Source organism: Passer montanus, unplaced genomic scaffold, assembly GCF_014805655.1.
Source record: "Passer montanus isolate IOZ18808 unplaced genomic scaffold, ASM1480565v1 scaffold76, whole genome shotgun sequence".
Classification (NCBI taxonomy): domain Eukaryota; kingdom Metazoa; phylum Chordata; class Aves; order Passeriformes; family Passeridae; genus Passer; species Passer montanus.
In genome coordinates this window covers 186,888-205,861 of record NW_024372813.1, presented here as the reverse complement: position 1 = coordinate 205,861, position 18,974 = coordinate 186,888, and the positions used below count along the sequence as shown (strand labels likewise).

Genomic DNA, 18,974 nt, shown 5'->3' with positions numbered 1-18,974 from the left:
AAGGGAGAGACATTCCTTGTGGTTTGGCATTTTGACATTTCATGTGTTACCTGTGAACCTGCTGACCTGTGGCTGGCTGAAGCTGCTGAACCAGACTCATCTCGCTGGAATTATGCAACTTTTCATTTCTTTATTTAATTTCGGGAAACTTAAAAACTCCTTCAGTTGTAGGTGGAGAAGTGGCAGAGTAGGTTGCTTTTCCAGTGGTTTGTTGATGGATTTCTTGTTTTATTGCTTGCTGGCTCAGCTAATAAAATAGGTTTTAGATTTAAAATGCAACTGCTGCATTCAGACACATAGAGGGGGTCATCCAGCATCCATATAAAATTGTCTCCTTCCCTTGACATCACTTGCTCTTGTTGGCCATGGCCTGGAGAGGGCAGGAGAGTTTGGCCAAGGCCAGTCTCTGCTGCTGTCCTGCTCCCCTCTGAGGCTCTTCCTGGCTGCTCTAAATGGCACAAACGCACCAGACCCACAATCTGCAGTTCTTGGGGTCATTCAGCCTTATTCAGAGTGGCTGATGATCACAGCCAACACTTGCAGACAGTGCAGTGGAAGGAAAAGACTTCCCTGGATGTTTTGCAGGATGCATCAGAAGGAGGGCACTGGTCAGAGATTAGGTCCTTTGGAAAAGCCAACTTTGGGAACTCCCAGCTAAGAGCCTTTTGAAATAATAAAGCAATGAGTGAAGCAGATGAAAAAACAGGGAGGTAAAAAGGAAAATTCTGGTGTGGGCTGCTGAGGGAGACTGGGGAAATAGCTCAACATTTCCCTGACACAAGTGACAGTGACAAAATGAGAAGCAAAAAGTCCATTGCAGTTGGAAAAAGATTCAGAAAGAACTGAAGACTGAGATCTGTGAGAATATGCTTGACAAGCTTGCCAGCCAAGAGCTTCCCCAAGTGGATTTTGAGCTGGCTGAAGAGAACATCACAAAAGAAACAGAACAGGAAGAGCAAGGCAGTCAAGTCCACACCAGGCTGCCAGGTTTTTATACCTGCTTCTTGAAATCCACATTGGAAAAGAGAGGCATCAGAGCAAATGAGCAATTTGTTCACAGTGGCCTTTGAGTGCCCTGGAGAAAATAATTACAACACTGTGCTTGTAGGCTTGTGAAAATCCCTGCCAGTCTTCAGTGAGCCTTGACTGAAGTCTAAAGGTCAGGTCTTCTTCTCTTTCATGTAAAACAGGTGCATTCAGTGCACTGTGAAGGAGAGATCACCAAGTCAGACAGAGTGATTTGTCTCCAGAAGTTGCTTTGGGCACACAGTGGTTCCTGGCTTGGCTGGGAAAGCCAGGCTGGACCAGCTGTGAAGCAAGCAGGACACGCAGCATCCCCTGCATCCCCTCTAGCAGGCTCTCACAGGACACAGGGTTTCCATGGGCAGGGGCTCAGGCAGGACTGGCACAGCCACTGCAGGCCAGGCCCTTGTCTCTGGGGCACTGAACTGCCAGACATTCCCAAAGACTGGGACAACTGGGGGTTGGTGCCCTGCTCTGAGTGCTGCAGGGCCTCCAGAGAGTTTGGGGCACCCAGCTCTGCCCCACCAAAGCTATGGCAGCTCTCCTCCTCTGCTTCTTGATTTAACTCCTCTGCTCTCTCGTGGGTTGCCAGCTTTCCTGAGCCCTGTGGGTGCTGCAGGTGAGGCTGGAGGTGGCTCTGAAATCCCAGGGCTCCTTTCCTCACCCGGCAGAGCAGAACTCAGAGGTGCTGGGGAGGTTCCAGTGCAGCAGCTGGGCAGGGTTTGCTGCCTTGTCCCTGTGTGTGGGTGTCCCTTCTCACTGCAGCTGTGCCACCCCTGCCACCTCACAGCTATTCGGCTTTGTTTCCTCCACAGGGTTTTTTTACAGCAATTTGTGAAGGGTTTGGTTTTGTCCACTGAATTTTTTTATGTCAAATTTTTTAAAATGTCCTTTTTTTTAATAGAAGCATTTAAGATTTGTCTGCCTAAAATAAATAACCTTTATTTTAATTTTATTTCCTAAAAAAAAGAAGTTATTATTTGCTTTTAGCAAACAAAAACCAAAGCCTTTATTTTTTCAGGATTTATTTTGCATTTGACTAAGCCTCAGTATTTTCTGTGAAGAATAACTTAGCTGAACATTTTTCTAGCCAAAGAAAAATATCTCAATAGAAGCTTCTCAACCTGAGTTTCCCACAAGCCACCATCAGTCATTGCAGTTGCCCTTTCCATCCACATGTTGCTCCTGCCATGGTTTGTTTGCTGTTTTGCTGAGCCATCAGAAGTGAGTCCTATTTTTTTTTTCCCCACAAATGGTTCCTTCAGAGAAGATTGTTTTAGACATCTCCTGGGAAGCTGTCTCTCCTGGCTGCCTCTCCCTGGCTGTACTCTTTGCAGTACTCCAGGAAGGAACACGAGCTCCCTTTTTTAGAGCCCTTTATCATGGATCCTTTTATGCCTGGCCCCATATTCTGCAGCACTCTGCTTTTATGGCTGTGCCTCCCTCACAAAGCTGCTTCCTGACGAGGCATCCTCCCGGGATTTGGGGGATTTGGGAAGCACAGGTTGTCCTGCACACCCCCAGACAGCCCCAGGATGTTCCAGTTCTTCACCTGCCTGCAGCATCCTCCGCAGTGGAGGGGGGAGCCAGGGGAGGTGGGATGAGGTGTCCCACGTGGACAGGGGCTGTTGTGCCCTGGTGGCTTCATGGATCTGGACTTGGAACCATGTGTCAGCCCTCAGCTCCTTCCAGGGCACCAGGGCTGTTCCCTCTGCCTGCCAGCGTGGTCCCTGAGGTGTGCCCTGGCCCCAGGAGCTCTGAGCCAGCAGCACACAGCACTCCTGGGCTCTGGCAGGTTTCCCACTGCTCTCAGTGGCTGAAGATGAACTGGGTCAATAGGGTTGAGTTTACACCATGGAAAAGCTGCCAGATGTGTGTCCTTCTGTCCTCCCCACAGCTGGGCACCTTCTGCCCCGAGGCTGGTGAGCACCTGCAGGCCCTTGCCAGTGCTGCTGGCTGCAGGAGGCTGTGGCAGAAGGGCCAGCCTGTCCCTGAGCAGCCCCTGTGCTTTGTCCTGCAGGCTGACCATCCACGCCGAGTGCCCCATGCACCTGGAGGACTTCCCCATGGACGTGCACGCCTGCCCCCTGAAATTTGGGAGCTGTAAGTACCCCCAGCAGCCCCTGCAAGGAGGGGCTGCAGGGCTGAAGAGCACTCCTTTGTGTGGCTGGTGTCACACAGGATTTTAGTAACAGTAACATTCATTTTTGCTGATGATAATGTGACCAATTTTTTTTTTTCTGGTGCCTTATACATGCAATTCATCATTGAGCAAGTCTGTGCTCAGTTCAGGCTTACAGGATGGGTTAGACACCTATGGTTTTGCTGTAAATTCATTTAGAAAGTAGCCAGGTGGGAATTAGTCTCTTCTCCCAGGTAAAAAGTGACAGAATGAAAGGAAATGACCTCAAGGTATGTTTAGATTGGATATTACAAAAAATTTCTTCACTGTAAAGGTGGTCAGCTAAGGGAGGTGATGGAGTCATCATCCCTCAAAATGTTCAAAAAATGTGTGTTTTGGGCACCTGGGGACATGGGCTTAGCAGTGCTGGGTTAGTGGTTGGACTTGATAATCTGAGAGGTCTTTTCTAACATTAATGATTCTATGATTACAAATCTGAGTTGTGCTTTTCCTTCATCACAAGGGGATGCTGAGAAGACAGATTTGGGCCAGCAGTGGTGTCCCACCCGAGCACCTGGTTCCTCTGGCTCCACGCTCCTGTGGAGCTCACAAACCCCCTGCCCCTCTTCAGCCAGGCAGGCTGCTCTCAAGTGAAAGGCTTGGGAGCTCTGGGAGTCTCAGCCCCAGCAGCCAAGGGTCCTGGTTCAGGGAGGATTTGCAGGCTGCTGGTGAGTTGAAAGCTGCTTCCAGACTCCCAGACTTGCAGCTGCTCAGTGCTTGGGCTCCCTATAGAATTCCCTTATCTCTCCCATATGCACGTTCAATTTCATTTGGTTTTGTTCCTAAAGTGAGTGGGAGCCAAACCCCAGGACCCTGGCTCACCCTGATGTGAAAATAAACATCCTAGTCTGGCTCTGCCTGGACCCTTTGCCAGGTCCAACAAACTGAGCACCACTTTTAGTCTGTATTTATGTTAGATGAGAGTTTCCCACCTGCAGCTAAAGAATGAGCCCACACCAGTAACCCCCAGAGAAACCCCAACCTTCCCAAAGCGACACTTGCTTCCTGTGGCCATTTGGGAACTAACTGAGGACAAAGTTGAAAAGTTTGATTGGCAGGAGAGGAAATCGTATTTATCATGTGCATCTGCTCTTCTGCCTCATGACAAACTGTACCCATGAAAGTGGATTATTCAGAACTACTGAAATAAAGCTATTTCTTAGGCAGCACCTAATTAAATGTAGAATTCATTGCCACAAGACATCACTAAGGCCTTAGAGAAGGATGAATTATTAATGTTAATTGACCTTGTGAGGAGGGATATCAAATCTCATACCTCAGGCCTAAACTCTGGGATTATTACAAGACTTGCAGGAAGGCAGATTACTGCACATCTAATTGCTTATAATGTTTCTTGGTGAGGAAAAGAGATTAATGTGTGTATTTCTGCTGGAACACCCTTTGGGCTTATTTTTTTACTGATTTGACCTCTGAATGATGAGAGTTTTGAGACAAGGAGCTCAGAAAGCTGCCCCTGGTTAACATTAATGTGACTTTTTCTAAAGCACTCACAGAGCATCAGAGCTCACCTCTCCTGTGCTGGAGTGGGATTAAACCAGTGTTTTCACTAAAAAGCCATTGACAGCTGGAAGCTGCTCATTTTCAAGAAGCCTAAAGTGGGTCAGATTTGCAATTAGAAGGACAATGCCAGAGCCAGAGCCATGCTGCCCAAAGGATGCTGAGTTTGCCTCACAGCCCATTTTCTGCTGATCCCCACAAGTGACTCAGCAGTGGCTTTCTGTCCCTGGGCCACCCCAGCAGCCCCTGAGGGGGCAAGGCAGGGAATTTGCAGGAGAATTAAGGGCACCAGCCATTCCAGAGAGCTTCAGCTGCCCACCTCCATCATCCCCTGGGCCAAGTGCAGTGAGGGGATGGCTCTGCCTGTCCCCTGCTCCCTGAAGATAAATGTGCACTGCAGAGCTGTTCCTAAGCCATCACAGGACACTGGAACAGCAGCTATCTGAGACAGGGGAGCAGGAGATGCTGCTGAATCTACCAGCTCCTCTAAATGTCCACGAGCTGTCCCTGTTTGGATTGGATTTTGCATTGCAAACGAGGCATTGAGCTGAACCAAAGCAGCTGCCTGGCATGAAACGTGTTCCAAGCATCCATGCCATGCCTGTGTGACATCAGATACCCTTCTGTCCCAGGCAAGCAGATAGACAGACAGCTGAGTTACCAGGAATGATGGCAGTGAAACTGTGGGCAAGTTCCTTTGGGGCTGGGGGTGGCAGTGGCTGGACTGGGACTGTGGAGCAGGAGGTGTTGCCCCTCAGGTGGAGGAGCAATGGCAGAGCTGCACAAAGCTCTGGAGGAGGATGGAGAGCTCCAGAAGCATGCGGAGGGCTGGAAGGAGGGGTTGGAAAAGCAGAGTGTTGCACATGGGGGAGAGGTGCCAGCCTGCACCAGAAGAGCTTAGGCGGAGCTCTGGCCTGCTGAGAAACCTTGGCTGATCACCAAAACCTCTCCCAAGGCTTTGCACAGCCCCTGCTTAACGTGGAGCAGGTTTGCCCAAACCCACAGTGCAGCAATAACTGAGATTGCTTTAGAAAGATCACAGAAATGTGGTTTTCTCAGGACACAATCTTCCACAGAGCAGGAGCTGAGGTGTTTCTCCAGTAGATCTGACACATTGCTTGACCTGACCCCAGGAAAATAATTCCTTCAGGTCTTCACCAGGAGAAGGTGGTGGGTAGAAATTAACTGAAGGCTTGGTTTAGTGAACTTGGTTCTTGCTTAAAAAGCTGGTGCAAACTTGGTATGGACAGGAATTCTGGGCATTATGGGGAGAAATAGATCCTAGCAGTCTGGAGAGACTCAATTTTTGGATAACCATAGGACTGGAAAAGCCAAAAGCACTCTTGAGAGGGGGACTGGCTGTGAGGACAGAGCAGGGGCTCAGCCACAAACACAGGGAAAATGTTGCAGACAGGTAGAGATATTATAAAAGAAAGGCCTTATAAAATATGGTTTAGGCCCTGCTACTCTAGCTAAGCTAGCAATAAGTTCCTATAACAAAAAATGATAAGAATGAAGGCAGTTAACACAACAACCTGTTCTAGTGAGAAAAATAAATTTGCACCTGCATAACCAATAAATCTGTCCCACGAGAATCAGTGAAGAAAATATGTAAACAATCAGAAAATAGAGAGATTTGATGGAAAGGTAAAATGCCAGTTATTAACCAACTAACTGAGTGACAAGAAAGCCACTAGCCAATTGGAGTTGAATACAAGGTCTGTAAAGACTATATAAAAATGGGTTATGAGAATAAAGAAGGGGCTTTTCCTGCATAAAGAAACTGAGTCCTGGCTGCTTATTAATGCAACAGGAAAAAGCATTTAGGTGTGAGAGGACACCACCTCCAAATCTGAGAGCCTTGGAGAGGGTTGCCTTTGAGTGAGGGTAAAAACTTTTAATTTTTTAACCTAAAATTTAGCCCCATTTGCACTCAGCCTTTGCTGCCAGCTGCTGCCAGCAGGACTTTCCCTGTCCCTGGCATGGCAGGGCTGTGCTGCCCTGCTGCCCCAGCATCCTGCTGGCCTGGATGTTGTCCCTGTTGGAGGCAGCCCTTGCAGAGTCAGCAATCACAGGCACAGCCTGTCTCTCAGTGACAGAGCCCTGCCCCTCTGCAGCTCCCTTCCAAAAAGCCCAGCTCGCTCCTGCTCCTTTGATTTAACAGTTGTTGATCTGCCCTGGTCTCTGGCCATGCTTGGCTGTGCTCAGCCATGTGGCTCTGAGAGATGCACAGCAAAGATTCATTTGGCTACAGGCTAATTTTGGTATATTTTAGGTCAGGCAGAAGCACAGCCCTCCTTCTTCTCCCTCCTCTGCAGATGCCTACACAAAGACAGAGGTGATCTACACCTGGACCCTGGGGAAGGATAAATCTGTGGAAGTAGCCAAGGGTGGATCTCGCCTGAACCAGTATGACCTGCTGGGCCACGTGGTTGGGACAGAGATGGTTCGATCCAGCACAGGTATTGTGGGACCACCATGGGCTGAGCTCCTCCTGGCACGAGATGGGCTTGGAATGCCATGATTTGGGATCATTATAGAGGCAGTCCAGGAGCACAGCACTTCCTAAGCCAGGAGGATACGGCTGGTGACATCTTCAGCAGTCACCAAGAGGCACAAAGAGGTTGTTTTTTCAGTGGTTTCCACTGAAAGAGTCTTATTGCCCACAGTCTTTAGCAGAACTGATCTCAAGCATCTAAAAATGATCTGCTGTGTGGAAAATTTGCCCCACGTTGTCCAGCTGGTTTGTGGTGCTGAGGGCTCATTTGTCTTGGATTCCTTTCCAGCCCCTCAGGAAAGCACTGCAGGCAGGGGAGGTGAAGGCAACATAATGTTCAGTGTGGTTTTCACTGCATCTGCTTGCACAAATATTATCATAACTAATAGAGGATTATCCCAAACAAATGTTTCCTCTGATTAATGACCAATATTAATCATCTTTCTCTCCCATCTGCTGCTCCTCCCTTCCCCTCTGAATCCAGGTACTGATAGCTTCTGTTACCTCATGTGTGTCTCTCATAATTCTTCTTTTTTGCCTTTTATTTTTCCCTCTGTATGCACCAGTAGTTCTCTCATTTGAGGATATTTCCTCTCTGGTGCACTTGATTTTAATAGTGTCTGTCTGTAACAACTCATTTCACCTCCCTTGGGGAAATGTGGGGAGCCCAGGGAACTAAATGTCATAATATCTGGCCCATCTCTCTACTTACGTTGTAGTAAAATGTACAGATGAATAACCTGGAGTGGTGAGAAAGCTGCTAAAGGCTCCTGTGTGTAATGATTTAGCAGAGCCACGCTCACAACATAAAGGCACAGAACGAAAATACCCAAAGCTTTGGGGGGAGGAAGAGGATGTTGAGGGAAAATAGGAACAGCTTCCTCTTCAGTTCACAGGTGGGACCTTTAACAACAGAACTTGCCTGGATTTTTGAGATGGTTTCAGTGAGGGAAGGTGGGATAATTTCAGGATTGTCAGAGAAAATAAAATCCCGTGCCCTGCAATCCTATTAAAGCACTGTTAGGGTGTCTCCAGGCTTAAGGGATTTTACCCACAGCGTGGCTCCCTGGGATGGGAGCAGGGTCAGGAGAGACCCCACGGGCTCCTTGTGCCTGGGGCAAAACAGTGAAAGATTTTACTGCCCACTTGTTCACACTGGCTTGCCTTTGTCCCATACCCGTTTTGTAGCCAATTAAAGACCCAGAGAAGTGTTTTGAAAGCACAGCTGTGATGTGAGAGCCCCCTGGGCTGTGCTGGGCACACACCTGGCACGTGTGTGTGCCTGCTGCACCCCTCCTTCCCTCCACAATCCCATGAAAACCTGGGAGTTTGCCCAGGGTGGATCTCGGGAGTGGCCAGCATCCCTCCCTGGCTGTCTCTGCAGGGGAATACGTCGTCATGACCACGCACTTCCACCTCAAGAGGAAGATTGGCTACTTTGTGATCCAGACCTACCTGCCCTGCATCATGACTGTCATCCTGTCCCAGGTCTCCTTCTGGCTCAACAGGGAGTCCGTCCCTGCCCGCACGGTTTTTGGTGAGTCTGGGAGCACAGGGCTTCCTCTCAGCATGGGGAGCAAGGGAAATAGGAAGGGAAATACACTGGGCATCAGGGCTGCTCCGTGCCAGGCCCTGACCAGCATTTCTAAGCTGGCCATTCCCCAGGATCTGGGAAATAGGAAGGGAAATACACTGAGCATCAGGGCTGCTCCATGCCAGGCCCTGACCAGCATTTCTAAGCTGCTGGCCATTCCCCAGGATCGCTTTCAGTGTCTTCCCAGTGAGCCTGCTCCCCACAAATCACTGCAAAAATACTCCTGGCCATGTCTCTGCTACAAGCCCAGCCATAAATATTAACAGTAATCAAGGTATTGATCATCTAATTATATGCATTTGGCTGTGTCTGCTTATCTGTGCTGGCTCTGGAGCAGAGCAGAGGATAGGGACACGGGGAGGCATTTAAAGCCCTACCTTTGAAATTGCTAATGTGCCCCTGGTCACAGCTCCACATAACAAGTTCCTGGGCTGAGGCAGCATAACTGCATGGTGAATATAGTGTTATTATTTCCTTCTGCTGCTTTCAGATCCTCTCACCCAAGCAAAGTGCCAGGCTGGCACTGCACATATATTAATAGCTTTTACAAGCATTTAATAACAGAATTGCTTTGTGATTTCCTGTCAAGACCTTTAGTTCAGGATCTACACAGGCACACTCCCAGAGCAGGTGTGATGCTGCAGGATTGTATATCCTGGAAGTAACACTGCCCAGCAGATTCCATTTAACAGAGAGGATATTGGACAGAATATCCCAAGCAGGGAGGGGATATGTGATACCATATAAGATTCCCTCCTGTGCTATCCTGAGAATTGCAGTGAAATAAGTTTCCTCAAGCAGCAGCTCAGATTGAGCAGGCAAGAGCTGACTGAAAAATTAAAACCTACCTGTGTGACAAATGTCTTTGCTCCCAAATTGCCTTGCTTTCCTATTAAGAAAATAATGAGAACTCAAATTGTTTATTCCTTTTTTTTTCCCTGCCCCTTAGAAAGTATTGTCAACAATATTGAATTGAAACTCTCAAATTACCAGGAGTATGGCTTAAGGGAACTGAAAATTAGTCAATATTTTTATAATGTTTTTAATGCATTTTTAATTGAAAAGCACATTATTGGGGAAAATGGATGGTAATGGTTGCTTGCTTTAATGAAAAAAGCTTTAAAAGACATTTTGCAACAGATCATTTGTTTAAGATAAATCATTGTTACATTTATTCTGGCAGCTTGGGCTGCTGACAGCAGGACCCAGGATCCCAGGTGTCCATCCATGCAGGTGACAAGACAGTATTTCTGAAACCCTGAGAGCTGTGTTGGATGAGTGGCCAGTTTCTGATCCTCCCTGAGGTTCACGACCATCTAGCTGCTCTTTTCACTGTTATTTTATCAATTTTATTTTGTTGCAAAAGCAAATAGAGGCTCCTCCATGACATATTCTACATGAGCTGGGTGTAGCATCATGCAGTTTACCCTGCCAGCAGCTGAGGAATGCAGAGCAGGTGCTTCCCTGTGAGCCAGGACTCTTATGGAGAGCAGAGGTCTAGTCACTGGAGTTTGGGGAAGGTTATGAAAGTAATCTTCATCTTAATGAAGATGTTTGCCATTGATTGTACTCAAAACTGAACCAGAATAATCCCTGAGCAACCTGAGTTGGCCCTGATTTGAGCAGGGGTTGGACAAATGTTGCCCAGAGCAGCTGTGGCTGCCCCATCCCTGGAAGTGTTCAGGGCCAGGCTGGAGGGGACTTTGGGCAACCTGGGATAGTGAGAAGTGTCCCTGCTTGTGGCAGGGCTGGAACCAGGTGGTCTGTAAGGTCCTTTCCAGCCCAGGCCATCCTGTGATTTTATGGCCCCATGAACCTGACCTCCTGTTCAGTTATTCTGAGTTGCACTAAGGACCAGCTCTGGGTAAGCCTCCCTTAACTGCAGCAGGAATGTGGCTCAGGAGGGAGCAGTGAAGGGACTGGCAGCAGTTTTGAGAGAATCAGGTACAAGTGCACGATCTCCCCGCTGTGACCTCACCCCGTGCCCTGCTGTGCCCCCGCAGGTGTCACCACGGTGCTCACCATGACCACACTAAGCATCAGCGCCAGAAACTCCTTACCCAAAGTGGCGTACGCGACGGCCATGGACTGGTTCATAGCCGTCTGTTATGCCTTTGTGTTTTCTGCGCTGATCGAGTTCGCCACCGTCAACTACTTCACCAAGCGCAGCTGGGCCTGGGATGGCAAGAAGGTGCTGGAGGCCCAGGAGATGAAGGTCAGCCAAGGCTGGGGGACGGGGTGGGGAAGAAACGCTGCCCGAGGGAGCTGTGCCAGCACAGCAGTGGGTAACGTGCAGCCCCGCAGCACTCCGGGGGCTGGATGGTACTCACTGCCTGCCCAGCCCAGCTCCTGAGTGCCGCGGTTCTTGAGGGCTGGGAGGAATGGCCTGGGGCTGGCAGGAATGGCCTGGGGCTGGTCAGTGTGCTTAGCTGGAGGGGAACACCCAGGCATGGCTGCTGGCTCTTCCCTCTGTCTCTGTATGGCTTTTTGCCAGGGGGAACATTCGTGCTTTGGGTTTGCTCTGCTGGTGGTTTTGTGTCTCCTTCCTCCCAAACCCCAATCCAACCCTCCCAAACCAACGAACCAACCCAAGCCCATCCCTTGTTGCTAGCATGCCAAAAAACCCAAACATGCCGCAGGACACCCAGTGAGCCCTGTCCCCTGGCCAGCTCTGACACTGGTGCCATTGCCCACAGCTGCCAGCAGCTGCTGCTCTGTGAGCTGGGCACAGAGGGTGGGTGGGAAGCCAGCAATCCCAAATGCCAACTGGCAGCAGATTAATGCCTGGCATCACCCACATTTCCCCCCCTCACTCGGGATCAGCCTCTCTGGCAGCTTCATCCTGACAGGCTCTGCCACCCCTGCTCGTGCCCCCCTCCCTCTGAACTGATTTAATCTTGGCTGCGCAGAGAAATCGCTTACTGTAGCATGCTGCTCCTTGTTTATATTTATTGAATCAATTTGAAAATCAGCTTTGTCCTTGTTCTTGGTTCTGGAGCCTTTATATTTTTCTCCTTTGCATTTTAATGTGTTGTTGGAAATTGTTGTGGGGCTGTATGTTAAACACCTGACAGAACTGCAGCAACTTTTGGGAAGACAGCAGCCAGTCATCTCTCTGGTGTGGAGGTCAAAGAAGGTGAACAGAGCCATCACTGGGTGCTGGATGCCTCTCTCTTGTCTTTCTTGGACTCTGTCTATCTGTTTGCTTTTGCAGCTGTGGTCTGAGCAGCAGACTCATGGCAGAAAGCGTCCAGAGGGGGTCAGGTGATGGCCTTCCACTTCCACCATGAGCAGTGATGCTAACCTGGCCTCTAGAGATGAGAGAAGCCCTTCCTGAGTCATTGACATGAGTGAAGAGTCAGGAGAGGTCCTCAAAGCCGTGGTGTCCCTTTCAGGGATGGGCAAATCAGCACAAAGCCAGGATTCACTCAGCCTTGGGCAATTATGTGAACTGGGTGGAAAAAGCAGTAAAGGCTCGAAAGCTGCAGTTTATCTTAGAAGCAGCGTGTTCCTCAATTTATTCACTGACCCAGCACCACAAGACTAACAGTGCTGAAACAACAGGGTAAGAGCACGCAGAATGTTCCTGCACATGATAATCAAACAGGAAAACAAAGCAGCACCAGGAGTGTTTCAGAGGGGGAGCTCTCCATGGCTTTACTGCAATTGCTATCAGCCTGGAGAATCAGGAAGGGCTCCAAATTTGAGGATGCTTTTTCAAGCTATCTCTGATCTATACTAAAGAAGCAAACTTACTCCCAGTCTCTGCAGCTCAAGAGAGCTCCCTGAAGAATGATGGGCTTTCAGGGAGCTTAGGAATATGATGTGTCAACATGTTTGCTTTTCGTCTTTATTCCAATGAGTATTTCCAAGCAGAGAATTTGCTACGCAATGGAGGTGCCTCATTGGCTCAGTTTCAGCCTTTAATTAGCTCTTCTTTAAACAATTGACAAGACAGGTGGTTGAAACCACAAAAGGAAGAGGCAGAAGAGTAACTACTGGCATTTTAAAGTGTTTGTATCAAGGGTAAAATTGCCAGTGAGAAGCCCAGGCTGAGCCCTGGTCTCTGGAGATCCCTCTCCCCAGCCAAAAGCAATGTTCTTTATTGGTGTGATGGCAAGGATCCTCACTCCAGGTTTGATTGCATAAGCAAGAAAAAAATCACTGTAGGCAGCAGCAATGCTTCCCATGCCACTTGGACAAAATCACTACCATGGAAAGCTGCTGGTTGCTGACAGACACCCCCACTGTGTTTATTCTTTTTTTTCCCTCCCCCTCAGCCAAACCATTGGTTTAGATGGGGAAATCTATGGTTTTTTCACATCAAATCTAAAATGTTGGGCTGATCTTGGTGAATTGCTGGTCTCTGCATCATAAAATCACGATGGTGTGCTGGCTGTAGCCACAGCTGGTTCTAGCTGGGAGCTACTCTGCACATTCTCTGCAGTTCTCCAGTTAAAAGCAGCAGATAACACCATAGATGTCACTAAAAATTTCCCTTTAGCCTGCACTCTGATAAGGTTTTACTTATGTTTTTTGGACCCAAAGATCTTTTCCAAGCCTTTCCAACCTGCCATCAGTAATTGCTAATTGTAGCTGAAAAGTTTATTTTCTTTTTGTATGGTAGAGTGGCTGCAACCAGCCTAGAAGTGCAGATCAAATTGAAGAGAGGTATTTGGGTCCAAAGAGGAAAAAAGGAAAGGAAAGGAAAGGAAAGGAAAGGAAAGGATTGCTCTCCAAAACAATATAATTTCCTTTTTAAAAGTAAGAAACTAGAGATCCCAGTTAAGAAATTATTCAAGGAAAGGAAAGGAAAGGAAAGGAAAGGAAAGGAAAGGAAAGAGAAAAGAAGGAAAGGAAAGGAAAGGAAAGGAAAGGAAAGGAAAGGAAAGGAAAGGAAAGGAAAGGAAAGGAAAGGAAAGGAAAGGAAAGGAAAGGAAAGGAAAGGTGACTTAAAAACAAAACATCATCAGGAGGAAGGTGTGAGATGGCAGAGAGGTGTGAGATGAGTGAGAAGCCAAAGAGATTGAAAGATGCGTGGGTTCAGTAGCCAGCAAAGCTCCCGACCTCCATCATCCTCAAAATACCTTGTAAAAAGCATCCACTTCAGGACAGAAGGGCTGTGTCTGGACAGAGAGATCATCCACCATCCCAGCCACAAGAATGACCACCTCAAGGTAATTTTTTGAGTGGCTGTGACAGTGAGGATCCAAACAGAGAAGAAGGAGCGGTGACTTTGCTGCTGGGAAACTGCAAGGATGACATTTACCAGTGAGTTTACCACAAAAGGTGTTGTCTGTTCCTCAGGATGGAAGATGCTTTGATTTCTTGGAAGATACTTAAAGCCACTTCTGCCTGCAATGCCATGTCTGTGCATCTGATCTAGCTCTGCATCTGTGCCTGAATGGCATCACCCTGAAATTCTGAGTGTCAGGAAACAACAAAACCAGCACAAGTATCTGCAGCCAGATACATAAAAGCAGAACATGCTTTGGATAGAGAAGAATCCTGGATCTTTATTTTTGTCATAAGACAATAGTTCTTCAGTGCATGGTGAGGTTAGGTCTGGGCTTTTAATGTACTTTTTACTAAGAAAAACGTGCATAAGGTGCCTTTTCTACTGGCTGGAGAAACCTGGCTTTTTGTGCAACCCACTCAATTCTCCACCTTGACTTTTGATCCAGCTCCCTTGGGAATCATTTTTGGTTTTCCTTTGTTTCTTTCCATTTGTGGAATCTTTGTTCCAATCCTGGAGGAACTAGAACCACCCTTGACAGGCCACCATTTCCAACCAGGTTGAACTCTTCAGGGCTCAGGATGGTTCAGACCCTTCTCTTTTTTGTCTGCCTCACTGTGGTCAATGGTTTTGCTGGGATATTCCCTGCTGGTCATGCTCTGCAGCCCATGTGTCCTTTGTTCTTTGTACTTGCAATCTCCATGATTTCCATGAGGATCCCAGAGGTCTTTTCCAACCTAATGGATTCTGTGATAACAGTGCCAATGATTAATGTCCTCAGCACCTTCAGCACAGTCCATCAATCATTCTTCAGCAGCATTTCCGCCTCGTTTCTCTCATCACTGTGTGGTGTGTTGGGCTGATCATTTAATCCATCCAACCTCTTTGTCTGGTGATCCAGGGAGCCTAAGATCACTGGGACCAGTCCCATATAATCTGAATTATCAAGTCTCTGACAGGCTGCAGGAGGAATTTTGGTTTGGTGTGGGGAAGGAGTGATACAACAACAACTGCAACAGCAACTGCAGCTGCTGGGCTTTGAGTTATAGGATACAGGTATGTCAGAGACTGGAGCTGCTTGGGGGTCACTAAAGTGACTTTTCTCTAGAATGACAAATGGCAAATACTTGGATTTCCTGAGTTCTGCAGATACTGGTGACTTTCAGAGTTGCCTGTCAGAGGCATAGTGCTTCCAATCCAAATTTTCTCCTGCCAAGGAGCAGGAACAGAGAACGAAATCTCAAGCAAATCATAGACAGAAGCAGTAGTTCCCATAATTTAGGTGTTCTGTTGTTAGTTCCTCATCAGAGAAGCTCGAAGACAAGAATATTTAGCAAAAAATACTATTATTTTCCAGTGTGTGTGTTGTTGAACAACTTGTCAGACTGCACTATCTAGGGAACAGATTTATCTCTACACCACATTCTACAGCTTTCCCCTCAGGAGACCAGCACAAGGACATCTCTGTGCAGCAATTCAGTCTCCCTGGGCCCCAATGGCGCCATAAGTGCAGGAATTGCTTTGCAAAATAGATGTTTTAAATAGGACAAGTTTTCACAGCAAATGTGGGGGTTCCTCCTGTTTAATCCACTCTGTCCTTCTGTTTCAGGGGGATGTGGAATTCCTCACAGATAAAGGTGCAGGGAGAAGGCTGGGAGCTACTTTGCAGCTGACAGCAACAAGCACAATTTGCTTTGTTTGAGTGTCAAAACCTTGCCTGAAAAACTTGTTTATAAAGCCCAGCAACCAGGCTGAACCATTTCTCTGACACCTCAGAGGCAGAACAATGGAGAGCACATGGATGCCTCCAGTGGGTGGGCACTGTGGGTGTTCTGGGTGCCCCCAGCTCTGCCAGGGTGAGAACTCCATGGGCAGCTGGGAAAAGGCCCTGGCTGAAGGTTCCCAAGCCTTTGCTCTGCCTGAACATCCTGATCTGAGGTCCAGGGGAGCCCAAATAAATGCTTGGGGTCTCTGGATCACACTATTGGGAGCAGCAGCTCGCTGTCACCACCCACAGCACCCAGATTTGCCTGACTTTACTCCATTTCAGCTGTTTTCATATGGATCCACTTTCCAAACTCTGGGGCAGGAAAGCTGTCCAGGTTGAAATTGTCATGTCACTGGTGTTCATCTTATTCCTCTAATGAATAACATGGCTGATTAATACTAAGGTAATCACAGTGCACTGCCAATCACTGTGAACAACATTCTGTTTTTCATTTCATTACTGATTTTTAATTATTTTATTGCCTCCTGTAGCTGTGTTAATAAGTAATCATACTTAAGCATATTTAAGTGTTCTAATAAGCAAAGCATCTTTAGCCCTTTACTTGCTTTTTTGTCAGTTCTTTAGCAGGAAAAGTTCATCTACTGTGCAGAGGGAATGTGTTAACATGGCTCTAATGACCACAGAATCAGACTCAGTTAATTGTTAAAGACCATAAAATACTGTGAATATAGTCCAAACAGTGGTTTAGTCTGGTCTGGAGCCTGAAGACATCTAGACCTCCTCCTAAAAAGTTAATTTCTCTAATTGCTGTGGTGTTATTGGAGAGGAGTTTAAAGATTGCACACAAGTCTGCTTTTAGTGCCCCTCTGAAAATCCCTGTGGAAAATTCATTTCCTAAGGTAACCAGGAATATCCATGGTGACTGTAGACACAAGTAAAATGGAAGTGCAGTACTGAAAGCCAAATCCCTCTCTCCTCCTGAAGTGCTTCTCTCACAGGAACATGCGTGACCATGCCCAGCAGCCCTGGGAAATGCCTGGATGAGCCTCAGCTTGTGTTTCAGTTGCTTTTGAGCAGAAAAAAGTCATCCAAAGGCACACCTTGGTCTGAGTTTAGAGACCAGGGTCCCGCCATGAGGCACTGCTGTGTCTGGTGCTGGCTCTTGGTGTAGCAGGAGGCACCCATGGGGTACCTGAGTGCAGATTTCATTCAGTGGCCTTCTCCCTGTAGCCTTGGGTTGCTTTATACAACACAGTGCAGCTGGTCTCAGGTCCTTGGCAGCAGCAGGAAGATCCCCAGAGAGGGGGAAACTCCTGTCATGATCCCCTAGGTCCATCTTCCTGCCCACCCATCCTCATGAACACTGAAGTGTCTGTCCCCAGCATTCACCCTCATCCCTCAGTGCATCTCATCTGACACACGGGGGCCTCTCGTGCCATCCTCTGTGCAATTTGTCCTCACTGCAGCACATATGCTGTCCCCCAGAGCCCTGTGGAGGGATTCTCTCACCTCCCATGATTTTCAGCATCCCTTGGGTAGGAAGGCAGGAGGAAAGCTTTTCCTCTGCCCTGTAGTGCTGTGCTGAGCATTCCAGAAATCCTGGTTGGTGCAAATGCCTTCCATCTGTTCTGCATCTGACCTGGGTGGATCATGAGGTTCTCTAAAGGGTTCCAGAAACAATTTGAACATCATAATGTTAAATCGTAAGGCATTCCTGTGAGGAACTCAGGGCATTGAAATATGGTGCAAAAATATTGCAGTGCTGTTGCCCGTACTCTTAACATGGCTTTTTGCCACCAAAAATAAAATCAAGCTGTAATCCTGTGTGCTGTGTCCTCCTCTCACCTGACCCAGGAAGCAGCCAGCCAAGCAGAAAATCCAGTTCTTCCCCAAGGATGACCGCACGGGGTGCCATTCCTTTTTGCATTCTCCTTTCACAAGGTACATTCCTCCCTCCCTGGCCTCCTGCTCCTCACACCTTTCTCCACCTTCTCACCTGGACGAGCAGGTAAACTCAGAGGACAGAACGTTCTCCGTGCCGTTCTCTGCCTCTTCATCTCTGTTTGTTTGTTTGTTGTTTTTTTCCCCCCCTCCCACCTCCCCTAGAAAAAAGAGCCGGTGGCGCTGGCCAAGAAAACCAACAACACCTACAACATCGTTGGCACCACCTACGCCCTGAACATCTCCAAGGAGCCCGGCCTGCCCACCATCTCCAAGAGTGCTGCTGCCACTGCCACTGCCACCAGCGTGCCCCCCAAGATGCCCCGCCTGGAGGAGAAGCTCCCCGAGAGCAAGAAGACCTACAACAGCGTCAGCAAGGTAGACAAGATGTCCCGCATCGTCTTCCCAGTCCTCTTTGCCATTTTCAACTTGGTCTACTGGGCCACCTATGTGAACCGGGAGTCGGCTATCAAGGGAATGATCCCCAAACAATAAAACAGGTCACACAAACCTTCCATCTGTGAGCATCATCCCAGCAGGAATTCTCCAGGGCTTTCTTCTTTTCTTGTTTTGTTTAATTATTATTGTTCAGTTGATATTATGATTATGATTACTATTTCACTCTTTTATAATGTAAACAAAACTGTGATTTTAATTTAATCCCATATATACTTTGGTTTTGTTTACTTTGATGATGAAAGCTAAAAAAAAAACAATAAGGGATCATAACAAGTTGTGCCTCTAACATCTTAAGTCTGCTGTCACCCATCCAACCAAGTCTCCCTGTGCTGCCATCTCTCCTCTGCCACCTCCTGTGGTCCCCATGCTCTTCATGCCTCTGCCATTTCATGCTGTGGGGCTCCTCCTCCTCTGAGATGTGCTGCCCTGGCATGGGGGATGCTCCTGACACCTGGCTGCAGGGTGTGTCAGTCACTCAGCCAGGCTCCTTTCAGTGCCTGGCACTTCGTGCTGGGTCCTGCACCTGGGCTGTGAATTCAGGTGAGCTGGTCACCTGTGGGGACAGGGGAGCAGCCTGGCATGGGCCAGCTTGTGGCCCAGTTGGGGCAATCCTACCACTGCTGTGGTCCCCAGAGCCATTGCAGGGCTGGCAGCATCTTGTAGGCATTGCAGGTCTTCTTCCTGTCTGTCTTCACCAAACCCAGCTGGTTTTGTCTCTCCAGAGCAGAAAGGTCCTGTCTGGCTGGCATCCTGCAGTCTTGGGGCAGTTCATGTTAGCAGGAATTGTGGTTCCCA

The 18,974-nt window shown here is 48.1% G+C and overlaps 1 protein-coding gene across 1 annotated transcript in view; it reads left to right on the top strand.

Moving 5' to 3' along the window:
* Positions 1-18,431, top strand: part of GABRA3 (gamma-aminobutyric acid type A receptor subunit alpha3) — a 65,787-nt gene extending 47,356 nt beyond the window's left edge. Inside the window, exons 6-10 of the mRNA XM_039731225.1 lie at positions 3,044-3,126; positions 7,042-7,185; positions 8,605-8,757; positions 10,818-11,029; positions 17,886-18,431. Of these exons, the coding sequence (XP_039587159.1) occupies positions 3,044-3,126; positions 7,042-7,185; positions 8,605-8,757; positions 10,818-11,029; positions 17,886-18,215 (922 nt within the window). The 3' untranslated portion in view covers positions 18,216-18,431. The remainder of the gene's footprint in view (positions 1-3,043; positions 3,127-7,041; positions 7,186-8,604; positions 8,758-10,817; positions 11,030-17,885) is intronic.
* The last annotated feature ends 543 nt before the right edge of the window (positions 18,432-18,974 follow it).